General features: G+C 40.2%; 1 protein-coding gene across 2 annotated transcripts in view; it reads left to right on the forward strand.

Moving 5' to 3' along the window:
* LOC311038368 (MAM domain-containing protein 2-like) overlaps positions 1-18,566 on the forward strand; it is a 33,744-nt gene that overhangs the window by 12,380 nt on the left and 2,798 nt on the right. For both annotated transcript variants that reach the window (XM_084047853.1, XM_084047854.1), the window contains 8 exons: positions 1,753-1,890; positions 2,310-2,587; positions 12,116-12,209; positions 12,657-12,803; positions 13,496-13,615; positions 15,349-15,494; positions 17,970-18,066; positions 18,351-18,506. In XM_084047853.1, the coding sequence (XP_083903979.1) occupies positions 1,753-1,890; positions 2,310-2,587; positions 12,116-12,209; positions 12,657-12,803; positions 13,496-13,615; positions 15,349-15,494; positions 17,970-18,066; positions 18,351-18,506 (1,176 nt within the window). The remainder of the gene's footprint in view (positions 1-1,752; positions 1,891-2,309; positions 2,588-12,115; positions 12,210-12,656; positions 12,804-13,495; positions 13,616-15,348; positions 15,495-17,969; positions 18,067-18,350; positions 18,507-18,566) is intronic.

An 18,566-nucleotide genomic window follows, 5' to 3' on the forward strand; every position in this document is an offset into this window, starting at 1 on the left:
CTAATACACTACTATATAAATAATATACTACTATATAACTAATATACTACTATATAAATAATATACTACTATATAACTAATACACTACTATATAACTAATACATTACTATATAACTAATACACTACTATATAACTAATATACTACTATATAACTAATATACTACTATATAACTAATACAGTACTATATAACTAATACACTACTATATAACTAATATACTACTATATAACTAATATACTTATACTACTATATAACTAATATACTACTATATAACTAATATACTACTATATAACTAATATACTACTATATAACTAATACACTACTATATAACTAATACACTACTATATAACTAATATACTACTATATAACTAATATACTACTATATGACTAATATACTACTATATAACTAATATACTAGTATATAACTAATATACTAGTATATAACTAATACACTAGTATATAACTAATATACTACTATATAACTAATATACTACTATATAACTAATATACTTACTACTACTATACAACTAATATACTACTATATAACTAATATACTACTATATAACTAATATACTACTATATAACTAATATTCTACTATATAACTAATATACGTTGTGTATATGTTGTGTACTCCTTTCGACATGACGACCCTGAATACAGTACTTGCGCTGCTTCACAGGCGCAAGTAATGAGCTTTAAACCTAGATTGTTGAACTCTTTCGTATTTAGATACAATACGCTCAAATAAGATCGAATTATAATAAATGGACCCATCAAATAAGTTTGTTTAACACATAAATATTACAAGCACCTAAAGGCGTATCAGACATAATAGTACGTAGGTTCACAAGGGTATTTGTCAATAATCTTGTGATTCTAGAATTAAGGGTATACTGCAATACCAGTGTTTGCAAAGTCCATTCTAAACACACATAGCAGGCCTACTGCCAGTTAACATTAGCTATAATCCAGTTACATTTTCTGCTATAAATAAAGCATCAAGCAAAACAATATAAGCCAGAAGTTCTCAAAGTAGGGTCGAGGGACCCTCAGGGTTCTTTGAGGGGGTTCCAAATGGGTCCATTTGGTTCCATTTTTACCCTCTCAGAGTTATGGGGGTCCTTGAAGTTAAAAACGTTTGCGAACCAATGATATCAGCTATAACTTTGTGGATTGTTTTGTTGGTTCGTTCTTCATTTTGAAATCTAGGCCCTAGGAGACCACATTTGCAGGACTGAACAACCTTGTACGTTTCCAATAACAACAGGGGTGGAGCTAGGATTTGAGCAGATCCGGGAATAAGCCCGAAGCTCTACAGGGATGCGTTCAGGACGATTAGTTTGGGTGGTCCCTACTGTTGTGCCTAGAGTAATTGTACTGCATTCATTGTATGCAAGGAACAGTGGTGGAAAAAGTACTCAGATATTTTACTTAAGTAAAAGTATCAATACTGCAATATAGAAATACTCCGTTACAAGTAAAAGTCCGGAATTCAAAATTTACTTGAGTAAAAGTACAAAGGTATTGGCATCAAAATGTACTTAAAGTACCAAAAGTAAAAGTACTGAAATATTTGAAAATAGCAGATCTACAAGCTCACAAGAATTATACAACTACAAGCTCACAAGAATTATACAACAAAAAACTAAGATGTAAGGACTCCCAAATTGAGTGCAGTAGGCCAAAGACCACTATTTGAAAAGATCTTGTGCCATGGACATGTTGCTGATTTCTCTTACTCTCTTACTTTAGAATGTGATTTTGAGGCGTCCCACCTGTGTGGATACAGTAACCAGTGGAATACCAATGTTAACTGGTATGTGGGGGGTGGCATGTCCCATGCCCCACGAGGCAATCTACCAGTTGACCACACATACAACAACAGAACAGGTCTGTCACATTTACGCAATTTTTCTGACAACCCTGTCTACAAGCCACATTTTCATAAGGCATTATCCTAAAATCAGTTAATTTGAAAAAGAAAATGTGATATACGTATGTCTAACTTTTTTATTATTCTTTTTGAAGTAAGTTTAAATCTATTTGATTGCATTTCCAATATTTATGATTTTGAACTGTTTTGTTTTTATCCTGTTTGATGCTTTTAGTTGTTGTGCAGTTGTTAATTTGGTTCATGTGTTTCCTTTGATGTACATTTTTATATATTTTTTCATAAGCCTTTCAAGTTAGTTATGTTGTCTTATATATCAGCTGTGCCATATGTTACATCATTTCATATTTCATGTCATTGGATTAATATTTCAAAATATTTTTTGGGCATAATAACTCATCTTCAAACTGTGCTTCAGGCCACTACATGTACGTGGACTCCACCTACGCCAAGACCTTCAAGGAAGTGGCCAAACTGATGTCTCCAATGACCATAGTGCCAATGTCCGGATGTCTGAGCTTCCAGTACCAACGAGGAGAGGAGAGAGGGTACCTGTTCTCCATTTTCTCCAGGGACCAGATGGGTCAGTACCAGGAGCTTTGGAAAGCAAGCCCAGAGAATCAGAGCATCTGGACCGTGACCCCGGGCCAGTGGATCCCTGTGCAAGTGGATCTCAAGGCCCCGTATCCTCTACAGGTTAGTGTATGAAAAATGGCCTTGGAGAGTAAATGCTTAACCAATGAAACCCTATAGTGTTGCTGTCCTGCAGAAATCTCTTATTATATTCTTATTATATTTTAATGTTTTGTGTTTTTTCGTAAATTAATGCCCTATTTGATCATATTACAGTGTCACTCAAAAGTAGCCGATCTACAAGCTCGAAACGTTGCGTGAAGCGACGCGTTTTGAGCGTGTTGAACTGCAATTTTTGCTATTTCTTTTTTTTTTTTTTTTACATATGAGGTTTCTACCCGACAGAGACGATACATTTCACCAGAGTCCCTTCTGTTATGAGAGATTGCAGGCACTAGGACTTGTCAACCAGTGCCCTTTAGAAAGCATTCCTTCCTGTCTCCTTAAAGAGGTTTTCCATTCTGTTGGGCTAAGTATTTTATTACTGGTTAATACCTGCCTCAGCTCAGGATGTGTTCCAGCTGCTTTTAAACACGTTGCGGTCCAGCCCTTAATCAAAATGAATAATTTTGACCTGTCCATTGTCTCAAATTTTAGGCCCATCTCCCAGCTGCTGTCTTTGTAGAGTAGTCTATCTTCAGCTACAGTCATTATTTTGCCTATTATGGCATTCATGAAAAGTTTCAGTCGGGCTTTAAACCAAGCCACAGTACTCTTCTGAGAGTTTTTAATGACCTAACTTTAACTGCCGACTCAAGTAGCTCTGCTGTTCTGGTGCTCCTAGATCTGACAGTTGCGTTTCTATGCGTTGTGAGCTTGTGCTCTAGATCGGCAGTTTTTTGCAAAGTACAGAGCCAAACCCAGTTTAATTAGGTTTACAGGGCTTAAGGACAACAGATGTCCAGTACATCAGAAGGCCGCACTGTCCTTCTAGTTTTGTTATAATGTATCTCTACATTTATAGTTGTTGTGAGGAGTTTGAGAGAGGCTGGCCCACGAAAGAAGGGAGAACTAGAAAAAGTGCTCCTCAGAGCACAAGTCTCCGCCAGGTCAGGTTGGTTATTATGGCCTCCTGGTGGCGCTTTGATAGGCCAATGTGAAAAGGGTCCCATTTCTTCTTAGGCCTTTCACAGCAATCGGACACTGCATTCATGATTTGAGGCAATTTGTTCGAAAAATCGGGTTTGTTAAATTAGACCTGCTGGTGGCGCTATAACAGGCCAATGTGAAAAGGGGGGCATTTCTTCCTCGGCCTAGTGGGAATAGGCATGCAAAATGTATTTTCTTTTCTTTTTTTGGACAGAATCTGAAGGAGTAAGACCAAAACAAATGTTTTACAAAAGTCAGCCTCCTGGTGGCACTCTAACAGGCATGTGAAAAATGTAGGGCAAAGGTTTTTCCTTGGCTTCTAGGGAGTGTGCGTGCAAAGTTTCACGGAGATTGGTGCAGTTATAGGTAAAAACGTGAATCGGCCTGTTATAGCGCCACCATGAGGCTGATTTGAACGTTTTCAAGTGGCATTTCTTCATGGGCCAAGTGGGAATCTACGTGGAAGATTTCACGGAAATCGCATGCTGCGTTCATGATTTGAGGCATTTTGTTCAAAACTAACCAATCCTGCAAACTTTGGAAGCCAATCTTGACCAATCAGGATGGAATATAGTCAATCGGACAGATCCGTGTTGATCACATGACTATAGAGATACTGTGTATCCCAATCGTCCCATACTTCATAGTACTTTGAAATTTTCAAGGCCAAAAAGAAAGCCAAATCCACAAAGAGACATGTGAAGGGAGTGGCTGAGCGATGGGGTGGTAGTCTAAAGGTTGGACTACCACCCCATCTCAACAAAAAGGTTCCCGGTTCAAATGCAACCAGGACATTTTTCCAACTTTTATCTGATTCTTGTGGTCTGTATATCTTTCACTGAAGATCGTGCAAGAGACCAGAGAAAGCGTGAACCTTGGTGGAGCAGTGGATAAGATACAGGCTTTGCACGTAGAAGGTTTTGAGTTCAAAACTGGAAAGGAACATTTTCCAACTTTTACGTGGCTCTTTCACCTTTATCTAACCTTTCAATGAAGAACATGCAAGTGTACAGAATTAGGATGAATTACAGTGGTGCAGTGATTGAGATACAGGGCTTATAACCAGAAGGTTGCTGGTTCAAATCCAACAAGGACATTTTTCAAACTTTTACCTGACTCCTGCACCTTTATCTAATCTTTCAGTGAAGAACACGCAAGTTAACAAAGTCAGTAAGAATCACTCTGGTGCAGTGGTTAAGATACAGGGCTTACAACCAGAAGGATCCTGGTTCAAATCCAGCTTGCACATTTTTCCAACTTTTACCTGACTCTTGCACCTTTATCTAATATTTTAGTGCCATTTCCAGGATTTGATTTCCAGGATTCGAGTCTTGAGTCCCAAGACTCAAGACCCAAAAGAGTCTTGAGTCGAACCAATTACTCCCGCGGGGACATCAAATTTCTCTTTTGGGCCTTCAGTCCCAAGACTCAAGACCCAAAAGAGTCTTGAGTCGAACGCATTAGATCCAAGTAGACATCAAATTTCTCTTTTGGGCCTTAAGTCCCAAGAACTTAAGGCCCAAAAGAGAAATTTGATGTCTACTTGGATCTAATGCGTTCGACTCAAGACCCTTTTGGGTCTGAAACTATTAAACATTTCAAAGATTCCTTTTCAGGCAAAGATGTCCACAGTAAGATGAACATTTTTTATGTATGAATGGGGTTACTAGCAGTAAGTATGTAGGATTAGTAGCCTGTACTCGTTTCCCTTTAAATGTCCATTGCCGCATCGACAATACATTGGGTGCTTAAAGTTGAATATCTCCCAAACTACAAATGATTTCAAAGATAAGATCTCAAGCATGCATGTCCACAGTAAGGTGGATTTTTTGAACTATGAATGGAGTTTCTAGGTGAAAGTGTTTTTTTTAAGTCCCTTAACCCTAACCCTAACCTTCCATCCGCCTCCATTCTAAATCTCTGAACTTTTAAAGGAGTACAATTCTAAAACTATTAAACATTTCAAAGATTCCTTTTCAGGTAAACATGTCCACAGTAAGATGAACATTTTAAAGTATGAATGGGGTTACTAGCAGTAAGTATGTAGGATTAGTAGCCTGTACTCGTTTCCCTTTGCCGCATCCGCAATGCATGGGGCGCTTAAAGTTAAATATCTCCCAAACTACAAATGATTTCAAAGAAAAAATCTCAAGCATGCATGTCCACAGTAAGGTGGATTTTTTTAACTGTGAATGGAGTTTCTAGGTGAAAGTGTTTTTTTTAGGTCCCAAATTCTTCCATCGACCTCCATTATAAATCTCTGAACTTTTAAAGGAGTACAATTCTAAAACTATAAAACATTTCAAAGATTCCTTTTCAGGCAAACATGTCCACAGTAAGATGAACATTCTAAAGTATGAATGGGGTTACTAGCAGTAAGTATGTAGGATTAGTAGCCTGTACTCGTTTCCCTTTGCCGCATCCGCAATGCATGGGGCGCTTAAAGTTAAATATCTCCCAAACTACAAATGATTTCAAAGAAAAAATCTCAAGCATGCATGTCCACAGTAAGGTGGATTTTTTTGAACTGTGAATGGAGTTTCTAGGTGAAAGTGTTTTTTTGAGGTCCCAAAACCTTCCATCCGCCTCCATTCTAAATCTCTGAACTTTTAAAGGAGTACAATTCTAAAACTATGCAACATTTCAAAGATTCCTTTTCAGGCAAACATGTCCAGAGTAAGATGAACATTTTAAAGTATGAATGAGGTTACTAGGCGTAAGTATGTAGTTGTAAGCCTGCCTTTAAATGTCCATTGCCGCATCGACAATGAATGGGGCGCTTAAAGTTAAATATCTCCAAAACTACAAATGATTTCAAAAGAAAAAATCTCAAGCATGCATGTCCAAAGTAAGGTGGATTTTTTGAACTGTGAATGGAGTTTCTAGGTGAACGTGTTTTTTTGAGGTCCCTATACCCTTCCATCCGCCTCCATTCTAAATCTCTGAACTTTTAAAGGAGTACAATTCTAAAACTATGCAACATTTCAAAGATTCCTTTTCAGGCAAACATGTCCAGAGTAAGATGAACATTTTAAAGTATGAATGAGGTTACTAGGCTTAAGTATGTAGTTGTAAGCCTGCCTTTAAATGTCCATTGCCGCATCGACAATGAATGGGGCGCTTAAAGTTAAATATCTCCAAAACTACAAATGATTTCAAAAGAAAAAATCTCAAGCATGCATGTCCACAGTAAGGTGGAATTTTTGAACTGTGAATGGAGTTTCTAGGTGAACGTGTTTTTTTGAGGTCCCTATACCCTTCCATCCGCCTCCATTCTAAATCTCTGAACTTTTAAAGGAGTACAATTCTAAAACTATGCAACATTTCAAAGATTCCTTTTCAGGCAAACATGTCCAGAGTAAGATGAACATTTTAAAGTATGAATGAGGTTACTAGGCGTAAGTATGTAGTTGTAAGCCTGCCTTTAAATGTCCATTGCCGCATCGACAATGAATGGGGCGCTTAAAGTTAAATATCTCCAAAACTACAAATGATTTCAAAAGAAAAAATCTCAAGCATGCATGTCCACAGTAAGGTGGAATTTTTGAACTGTGAATGGAGTTTCTAGGTGAAAGTGTTTTTTTGAGGTCCCAAATTCGTCCATCGACCTCCATTCTAAATCTCTGAACTTTTAAAGGAGTACAATTCTAAAACTATTAAACATTTCAAAGATTCCCTTTCAGGCAAACATGTCCACAGTAAGATGAACATTTTAAAGTTTGAATGGGGTTTCTATTCTATATATGACATTTTTAATCATTACAGTCAGTTCACCTTCTTTTGGGTCTTGAGTCGAACCAATTACTCCCGCGGAGACATCAAATTTCTCTTTTGGGCCTTGAGTCTTGGGACTCATGGCCCAAAAGAGAAATTTGATGTTGGGTCTTGAGTCTTGGGAAAGAAAAAAAAGTGTGCCAGTTGGATTTGAACCAGGAATCTTCTGGTTGCAAGTCCTGTATTTAAACCACTGCACCACAGAGGTCCTTACATGTGCTGTTGACTTGCGTGGAATTTGTGTGAAAGATTATATAAAGGTAAAAGCCCCAGGTAAAAGTTAGAAAGATGTCCTTGCGAGATTTGAACTCAGGACCTTCAGTGTGTAAGGCCTGAATCTTAACCACTGCTCCATCATGGTACATACTTTCTATGGTGTCTTACACGCTGTTCAGTGAAAGATCAGATAAAGGTGCAAGAGTCAGGTATTTGTTGGAAACCTGTCCTGGTTGGATTTGAACCGGTAACCTTCTGGTTGCAGGTCCTGTATCTAAACCACTGCACCACAGAGGTTCTGACTTGTTCTGTTAACTTAGCATTCAAAACTTTGTACCCTTTTCCCTTTAAATATCCATTGCCATTGACAATGCATTAGGCGCTTAAAGTTAAATATTTCAAAAACTATAAATCATTTCAAAGTAAAACATCTCAAGGATGCATGTCCACAGTAAGGGGGATTTTTTGAACTGTGAATGGAGTTGGACATCTCCAAAACTACAAATGTAAAACTTTAGCTGGGAAGAGTTCTTTCAGACATAACCCCCCCACCTTTAACTATCAGGAAACAGGGGAGGGACACGGTCCCACCGATGGTCCTCCAGTACATTGATGGCATGGGACTTGAACCTGCGAACTGTCTGTAGCAGAGGCAACCGATCAAGCACACCACACCACTGCGCCAACGCACCTTTGGGCCCTCAGCAGGTGTCTCTTCGTGCTTTTGACTTGCTTTTTTGTATTTTGGCCTTGAAAATTTCAAAGTACTACAACACTGAAGTATGTGACGACTGGGATTTGAACATGGAACCTCTGTGCTGAGTGTCCAACCTTTAGACCACTACTCCATCTCTCCACCAATCCAAACAGGTGTCTTCGTGCTTTTGATTTTCTCTTTTGTATCTTGGCCTTGAAAATGTCAAAGTACTACAACATTGAGATATGGGACGATTGGGATTTGAACATGGGGCCTCTGTGCTGAGAGTCCAACCATTCGACCACTACTCCATCTCTCCGCCTTTCCAAACAGGTGTCTTTGTGCTTTTGACTTTCTTTTTTGTATTTTGGCCTTGAAAATGTCAAAGTACTACAACACTGAAGTATGTGACGACTGGGATTTGAACATGGAACCTCTGTGCTGAGAGTCCGACCTTTAGACCACTACTCCATCTCTCCACCATTCCAAACAGGTGTCTTTGTGCATTTGACTTTCTTTTTGGCCTTGCAAATTTCAAAGTACTATGAAGTACGGGGCGATTGGGATTTCAACATGGAACCTCTGTGCTGAGAGTCTGATAACTATCCCACTACACCATCTCTCACTGACTAACATAAGATGTCTCTTAGTACTCTTGAAGTGTTCTTTTATATGTCAGCCTTCAGTTTGGAAAGTTGAAAAGCAAAGAACCATAGAAGAGCTGGGATTTGAACATGGAATCTCTGTGCTGAGAGTCTGACCTTTAGACCACTGCACCATCTCTCAGCAGTCCCTTCACATGTGTCTTTGTGCTTTTGACTTGCTTTTCTGTATTTCGTCCTTGAAAATGTCAAAGTATTACAACTTTGAAGTATGGGACGACTGGGATTTGAACATGGAACCTCTGTACAGAGAATCCGACCTTCAGACCACTACACCATCTCTCAGTCACTCCCTTCACATGTCTCTTCGTGCCTTTGACTTGCTTTTCTGTATTTTGGCCTTGAAAATTTCAAAGTACTACAACTGGGATTTGAACATGGAACCTCTATGCTGAGAGTCCGACCTTTAGACCACTATCTCTCAGCCACTCCCATCGTATATCTCTTCGTAGTCTTGAAGTGTTTATATGTCAGCTTTCAGTTAGTAAAGTTGACAAGCAATGAATCATAGAATGACTCGGATTTGAACATGGCATCCCCACGAAGAGAGTCTGATCTTTATGTAACCAAATGGACTTTTTGAGGTTACTAAAAACACTACTGACTACGCCAGTTGGAATTTCACCCACAACCAATTAAGGCTTTAACTTAAAGGAGGTTCGTAACAGAGCTTTAGAAGAACTGGCTAGGGAGGCTCAGGGAAGACACCAGGTTAAAGTTGACATTTTATTCATATCAAGTTAAAACAGTGCATTAGGCCACATTAATAAACTAGTCATGGTCTTCCTCAATAAATTACCATTTCATTCCATTGTTGACTCAATAAACACAAATTAATACACAGCAACCAAAGCACACAACACTACAAAGAGGGTTAACTGAATTCTCAATGAGATATGGCATATAAAGGAGGGAGGACCAACATTCTAATAAATAAGTGGGTTTAAAACATTACCAGATAAAACAAATACATATTTTTATCAGAAACAAGCTAACATTACGTGCACGTAATATCTAAAAAACACTTACCATGGGGCGAGCAGAGGGCAGCGCACCTTTGCAGAAAGCTGCCTCAGTTACAATCTACAGTTTTAACCATAAGCATACACATCATTTACAAATCAACCCATGCCATAAAACCATCTCTTGCCAGTCACGCTGGAACCCACTCTGCTCGCTCCATGTTTTCTTTCTTTGTGCCAGAACAGTGATTTTATAGGGCACTGGCACCACACCCACAAACACCTGCAATCAATGAAACAAGCAATTAGTTGGTCTCAATGACACACCCACACATAGACACCAATACATGACACATCAAAACTCCACCTGGTTACATTTAGACCGCTACACCATCTCTCAGCCACTCCCATTGTATGTCTCTTCGTACTCTTGAAGTGTTTATATGTCAGCCTTCAGTTAGTAAAGTTGAAAAGTAATGAACCATAGAATGACTGGGATTTGAACATGTAATCTCTGTACTGAGAGTCTGATGCTTAGACCACCACACCATCACTCTGGCACATTTAGCTGATGTGTCATATAAATTAGACCCTCCAGAAAAATGTGATTTTGCGATCGCATAATTTACTGCATAATCAGCGAAATGGCGCATAATTATGCGGGGATAACGCTTTTTCAAAAAGACAGCATCGCATAAAATGCGCATCGCATCACATAAAATGCGCATCAAATAATATGCACATCGCATCGCATAATATGCGCTTTGCATCGCATATTTCTGCATATTTCGCAACTTTTCACAATTTTCCGCATATTTCGCAACTTCCTGCAATTTCACTGAATAAAAATGCAAAAACCCCAATATGAAAAGGGGGGCATTTCTTCCTCAGCCTAGTGGGAATCTGCATGCAAAATTTCACGGAAATTGCACACTGTGTTCATGTTTTGAGGCATTTTGTTCAAAACTGACCAATCCTGCAAACTTTGGAAGCCACTGTAAGCCAAATAGGATGGAATCTGAAATATCGGACAGATCCATCAGAATCACATGACTATGGAGATACAGTGTACCAATTTGCGTGTTTTTGACAGAATCTGAAGGAATAATGTCCAAAAATGTATTTTACATAAGTCTGCCTCCTGGTGGCGCTGTGAAAAGCAGATGTGAAAAATGCAGTGCAGATGTTTTTCCTTGGCCTCTAGGGAGTGTGCGTGCAAAGTTTCACGCAGATCGGTGCAGTTATATTCAAAAATGCAAATCGGCCTGTTATAGCGCCACCATGAGGATGATTTGAACATTTTCAAGTGGCATTTCTTCCTCGTCCTAGTGGGAATGTGCGTGTGCAATTTTATGGAAATGGCAAGCAGCGTTCATGATTTGAGGCAGTTTGTTCAAAACGGACCAATCCTGCAAACTTTGGAAGCCAACCTTAGCCAATGAGGATGGAATATGGGAAATCGGACAGATCCGGGTTGATCACATGACTATAGAGATACTGTGTACCGATTTGCCTGACGTTTGGTTAAAAGCTGTAGGTGTAACGGGGAAAAAATGGGTTTTGCACAAATCGGCCTCCTGATGACGCTATGACAGGCCCATGTGAAAAATGTGGGGCAGAGGTTCTGAATTGGCATCCAGGGAGTGGGTGTACACAGTTTCGCAGCGACCGGGCCAACGGTGCCGGAGATTAGCTGGTAACACACGGACAGGACACACGGACACACGGACACACGGACAGACGGACGGACAGGGGGAAAAACATACTCTCTCGCCATGCCTTTCGGCCTGGCGGAGACAATAATTTTCCCCTCTTACAGTGGACACATACAGTAGAGTAGAGAAATCCAATGAACACTTTCAGGAAGAGAGTTACTGCAGATTGCAGGAATGCCCAAGCCGAGAGCTAAGGCATAGGCTAAATTCTGTTCAGCGTCTGTGATAATTGGCAGTCGCCACATATGGAGGAGCTTGAAACACTTGTTGTTGAGTTTCCCAAGCTTGTGCGTCTATTATTGTTTTGTGTTCAATAATTTCTTGTTAAATGTGAACGCAAATAAAGATGTTAAATGTGTGTGTGTGTGTGTGTGTGTGTGTGTGTGCGTGCGTGCGTGCGTGCGTGCGTGCGTGCGTGCGTGCGTGCGTGCGTGCGTGCGTCAAAAACACATGTACGTATGTTTATGTGCCTTCAGGTGGTCTTTGAAGTGGCCTTTAACAGTCCCAGAGGCGGTCATGTTGCCATTGATGACATCTCCTTCTCTCCTGAGTTCTGTAGTGAGGACACAGGTGGGCTAATAGGCTGTTCAGTTTGCTCTTGGTAATAAAATGTCTACGTCACCAGTGGCACTTCGTCTGCTATTTATTATTATTGTATATCCCTGGAGGGCACAGTATTGTTTTTTTCTGCTGCTGCTCCTCCTGGTTGTGTGTGTGTGTGTGTGTGTGTGTGTGTGTGTGTGTGTGTGTGTGTGTGTGTGTGTGTGTGTGTGTGTGTGTGTGTGTGTGTGTGTGTGTGTGTGTGTGTGTGTGTGTGCGTGCGTGCAGCTAATCTAGCAAATTACTAGGTCAAACAGCGTCATATTTCATGTGCAAGGTGCTAGGGTTACACAAACATTTGTTCTTGCAAAGTAATGTTGTTCTTATTGGTCAAGATGATAAAGATAACACACTGACACAGTGTGCTGTATTTTTGTAAAACATGCTCTGGCTGATTTTACCCATTTTATTCCACAGAGCCGACCTTTGACCCCTCCATTGCCAACTGTGACTTTGAATGGGGTTTCTGCCGCTACACTCAGGACCACATGTTGGGTTCTACATGGAAACGACTCTCTGTCAAACCCAACATATTCAGGAATGGAGATCACACCACAGGGGCAGGTTGGAATTAAACAGTGGTGTAAAGTAACCAAGTACATTTACTCAAGTACTGTACTTAAGTACAATTATGAACTTTAAGAGGTACATTTTCTTTAGTTGAGTATTTCAATTAAAGAAAAATACTATATACAGTATAATTATACTCCACTACATTTCAGAGGTAAATATTCTACTCCACTGCAAGTATTTGAAAACATTAGTTATTACTAGTAACTTTGCAGATTTTTTTTTCATTAATACAAAACCTATTCTACACTTAAGCTATTCTAAAATAGCCGATTTACAAGCTCACAACGCGCCGTCACATCACAAAGCGTTGTGAGCTTGACGATCTGCTATCTTTGGAAAAAGAATCTTCAAAAAATGCGTACTTCTATGCTTAAAGTATAGGAGTCAATTACTTTTGTACTTGTACTCCTGTATTCAAACTGTTTGAATACAGGACATTTACTTGTAGCAGGGTATTTCTACAGTGTGGTATTACTTTTACAAAAAAAATCAGCAGTCTATGTATCATTTGTAATCTTAAACTGTGTCTCACCAACTGAATAAAAACAAGAGAGATTTCAGAGATGAAACGGAGATCAAAGCCAGGTGCAGTGTGAGAGAGAGAGAACATTCCGTGACCAGCAGGCTGAGAGGAAGCGACAGTTTTGCAAGAAAATAAAAAAAGGCTCTTCTTTCCCCCGCAGGATCTTTCCTTTTGGCTCACTTGCGCCTGAGTCCGCGTTCTGGCTACGTCAGCAGACTGACCGGGCCAGTTCTCGCTGGCAACATGAAGTACTGTCTGAGATTCCACTTCTCTCTGAGGGGTGAGTGGCAAGCAAAAACTCCACAGGCCTAAAAACACATGCGACGTGTGACACCCGATTCACTCAACAGGCAGGCAGGCAGGCAGACAGGCAGACTGACTGCTGACTGTGAGGTTCAATTCATAAAGGTCTCACAGGTAGTTTGTGGTATTACCCGTGTAGGCCCTATAAAGAGAAGAATGCATTCGCCATCTGTTTTGAATAAGGGGTGTCATGTTTTGCAATTAATTAAGCTTACATAGACTATTTCTGTTATTAAGGCTTTGTGATTTCTATCAGACAGTGCAGGGCAGAGGCGTCTAATCTCTGAGTTCGGGTAACCGCATACCCTCGGACGGACAGACAGACAGACAGACAGACAGACAGACAGACAGTCAGTCAGTCAGTCAGTCAGTCAGTCAGTCAGACAGACAGACAGACAGACAGACAGACAGACAGACAGACAGACTGGCATACAGGACAGACAGACAGAGACAGACGAACAGACAGACATATTGTACTGATTGATTAAGTGTTAGATTTTTGTTCTCCCACATATCATTTGACATGTTTACATTGTCCTTTTTGGGCGGTGCAACCCCCCTATATGTGAGGTTTGGACATCGACATACGCTGCACTGTGATTGGCCACCATTGTACCCCCCTAACCCTGCACATTCAATGCAAATCACTGGCCACCATTGTACCCCCCTAACCCTGCACCGTGATTGGCCACCATTGTACCCCCCCCAACCCCTACACATTCAATGCAAATCTATACTTCAGGACTGTGATTGGCTAGTGAAACACATGACACATGTGCATAGCCCTATAAATAGGACTAAGCACTTAAAAAAAACACATTTATGTTTTTTTTTAAAAGTGAATCACCCATTGTGGACCAACCATTGTTTATTGTTAATAAATAGCACCACACACTTCAGAAATATTACTTGAAGTGAACTTCCATCACTGTGATGACCACTGTGACCACACCGCCCACTTCACACTGGGTGTGATTATTTCAATCTGGATGCATATGCAGTAGCCTACTAGCCTGGCATTGGCCAGACTGATAACGTGGATCCACTCTCACATTCCTCCCCGGTAACAGGCTGGACTTCGGCCCATAGGGAGCGAGTATGCGAAATTAGAACATTATTTGGATGCTTTTCACTGTTGTAAGGACAGCAGTTGAAACGCAGTCACTGATCATTTTCTGATTTCTCATACTCGCCCACTATGGGCCGAAGTCCAGACTGATACCGGGGAGGAACGTGAGAGTGAATCCACGTTATCAGTCTGGCCAATGCCAGGCTAGTAGCCTACACTAGTGGTTCTCAAACATTTTCATGTCAAATTGATAAATATTTGGCCGTGGACCCCCATCTGAAAATATGTTGTGCCAGGGACCCCCAGAAGCAAAGATTTGTGCTAAAAATGTTCACTAATGTTCAAGATTTTTGAAAAATAGCAGATATACAAGCTCATAGCGTGGCACCAAGTGCCGCTCTATGACCTTGTATATCTGCTATTTTTGAATAGCCAAAGTATAAAAGGTTAAAGTGGCTAAAATGAAATGATTGTGATGCTATTAACTACTTTTGCTGGGGACCCCGTAGAACGGACCCCCAAAGGACCCCTGGGGGTCCCCGGACCCCACTTTGAGAACTAATGGCCTACACACTGTTTATAGTACATAACACTGTGTATTAGAGATGATCTTTTCTCATGTATTCTGACCACAACTCCAGGTTTCAACCAGACGGGCCGGGCCCTGGCCGTGTATCTGCAGCACCACCAGTCCAACAGGCAGGAGAAGATCTGGACTCAGGGGGAAAAGTCCACCGGCATCTGGTTTGCAGGAGACGTCACCTTCCAGACGTCACAGCCAGCCATGGTGAACGGAACTACATTCACAATGTCACAATGTCAGGGAAACTGTCTGGCTTTTTCAGGTTGATGATAGACAGACAATGAGCATTGCTGGATGGATTATTAAAATTAAGACTTATTACTTAGATATTTTAAAGGAGTAGTTAACCCCAAAAACGACTTATTTTCTATCAATTACACACCCCATGAAGACTTGAATTCATGGAGATTTGTTTGTTTTTGTCGCATTCCTAAGCCAATAATTTGACGACTGGGTCATCGGAGAATCAGTAAGAGACTCTTTTAGACTCCGCCGGTCATCAAATTATTGGCTTAGGAATGTGACAAAAACTAAAAAGTCTCCATGAATTCAAGTCTTCATGGGGTGTGTAATTGATAGAAAATATGTCATTTTTTGGTTGAACTACTCCTTTAACACTTAACATTATATACTTTGTTGACTGCGGTCCCCCAGGAGTGTCCCCTCTGTTTTTTCCCTCTACACCGAATCTCTGCCAAACAAAGAAGATCTGTCTGCTTGTAGGTCGGTTATTTTCACCGAATGTTCACCCCGGAATTGGGATGTTAGGGTTCAAGTGGTTAAAGGACCACACTGGTGTTTTTTTTGGTGCATGTTTTGCCTGTTGACTGCAAGTCATGTATACTTTACATTACTGCCAACCAAATTAATGCAAACCAATGGCTAACTGGAAGGTACTGTAGGAAAAACGCATCTGAAAATCTATGGCAGTGGTTCTCAAACATGTTTGTCTCAGGGCACCCCTGTAAATAATGTTTTTTTATCCACGGAATCAATGAATTACATTGATACTTTATAGCACTTTACAACATGTCATGTTGTAAAGATATGTAAGTCCTTCCCCCTAAGATACAGCATGTCATGAGAGAAACTTACAGAATATCTGTTTTCATTAGGGCAGATTGAAAATAACTGTATACTTGACATTTAACCACTTGAACACCAGCATTCCTATTCTGGGGGGAACATTCAGTAAAAATGTTGTGAGCTTATAGATCAGCAATTTTTGGCGAAGAGATTTGGTGTTGATTGAAAAAAGGACGCACCAAGGACTGTGCATCTCAGGTCTGTTTTATTAAGTATAGAGCATAGGGTCTACGACAAGTGGTTAAACTGAAGTGATATTGATAAATTCCAAATATTATCAAAGCATTCTGCGGCACCCCAGCACTTGTGTCACGGCACCCACTTTGAGAAACCCTGATCTATGTGATTTTTATTTTTTTAATTATGGAAAGTCAGAAATATTAAAACTCAGACTATAGCAAAAACACATCTATTTAGTCCAGATAAATGCATTAATTACCTCTCCTGCTATGTCCGATGCATTATTTTATATAAGGAGGATCCATCTGTATCTGTGCTAGCATGCACGCCTTTGATCTTATGGAGCACTGATTTCTCACATGCCTCATCTTCTTTGTTCTCTGTAATCTTTGGTTTGAGTCCAGCTTATTAGATAACAGCTGTTGGAGGACACGGTTTCATGTCCACCCACATGCCAAAGTACTCAAAGTTTATCTTCCTCGACAGGCTTTTTTTCCCTCCTAGGTAACAATGTCAAACATGGTTTGGTTGCTTGTTTTAGCAGGAAATTTGGTTGCTTGTTTTAGCAGGAAATGTACTTAAAACTTCTGGTGATTAGTAGTTTTCGTTCCCTACCTATGTTGAATACACTTATTGTAAGTCGCTTTGGATAAAAGCGTCTGCTAAATGACTGTAATGTAATGTAATGTAATGTAATGGTTTTAATATCTTCCGCCATTGCAAATCATTGTCATCTGAATTATGACTTATTGGTCCCCACAAGGAGTTTCTATGGTACAAGTATTTAAACAAAAACAAGACAAACATGCACCTAATGAATAATACAACATGGCCCTAATACTATTGATCACTTCAACAACACACATACCTACAATCATGACATAATCAAACTATTTGAATTAGTCTCACGTAGCCAGACAATCAGACATTTTCACCTATTGAAACATCTGGGGACATCTGAATTCAATGTATGGCCTGAAACTGGATGGAAACCATTCTGAAATGAAAGAAAATAACAGCATTGCTGTTGCTTGACTTTGGGCGGTAAATGACGTCACTTTATTAGCATGTAATATATTCCCATTCTGTGTGGTGCTCAAACAGCAGCTTAAATTAATGTGAATTTTTCTAATCTCACCAAATAAATCACACTCCCGGTGTGTAAGGATCTTAAGCACTTGAACGCCAGCATGTCTATTCTGGGGAGAATATTCAGCAAAAATATCCGATATACAAGCCGATCTAATCGTGTTTTTTATTTTTGGCGAAGAGATAATGGTGTAGACGGAATAAGCTGTTTGAGTAACTCAAGTCCGTTTCACAAGACTAGAGGGTTTAAGTGATTAAGTCTGAACTATCAAAGCCAATGAGGGGACAGTCATGATGTGAGTGTTTCTCGTCCTTTCTGTCCAGGTGGTGTTTGTAAGTACATGTGTAAGCTTCTGGGACTGTGGTTCTGTTGCTCTGGATGACATCAGAGTAAGCCTCGGAGACTGTGAGATGACAGCAGGTAATTATGAGCTCCTTAGAAGCTCTGTGGCTGTGTATAACTGTTGTCCCAGGTTTCCAGAAGGTGGCATACCCATTTCCTGTTCCGGTTCATTTTCCCATATAGCTTCATTTCGAGTGATTCACAAACACATATAATACACCCTCATATACTAATCAAACCTTTATTGTATTGCTGCTTATTGTACTGAGTCACAATGCGACGGGTAGTGAGGGTTGTGAACAATATTACTGTGTATTGTTCTACCAGGCTCAGTGTGGCCATCCCTTGTTTTGCGTTGACAGGATTGCAGCTGTCTGTCCCAGGACACTGTGACTTTGAGGCAGGTCACTGTGGCTACACTCAGGACAAACACAAAGATGCTGGTGACTGGGAACAGAGGAGAGGACAGACCCCCACCTCGTACACTGGACCCAGAGGGGATCACACCACAGGGCTAGGTGAGGGTTCCGTCCGCAGAGTAATGTTTTAGTATCCATGCTTTATCCATGTTTAGAAAT

Source organism: Gymnoscopelus microlampas, assembly GCF_963454915.1.
Source record: "Gymnoscopelus microlampas genome assembly, chromosome: 21".
Taxonomy (NCBI): Eukaryota; Metazoa; Chordata; class Actinopteri; order Myctophiformes; family Myctophidae; genus Gymnoscopelus; species Gymnoscopelus microlampas.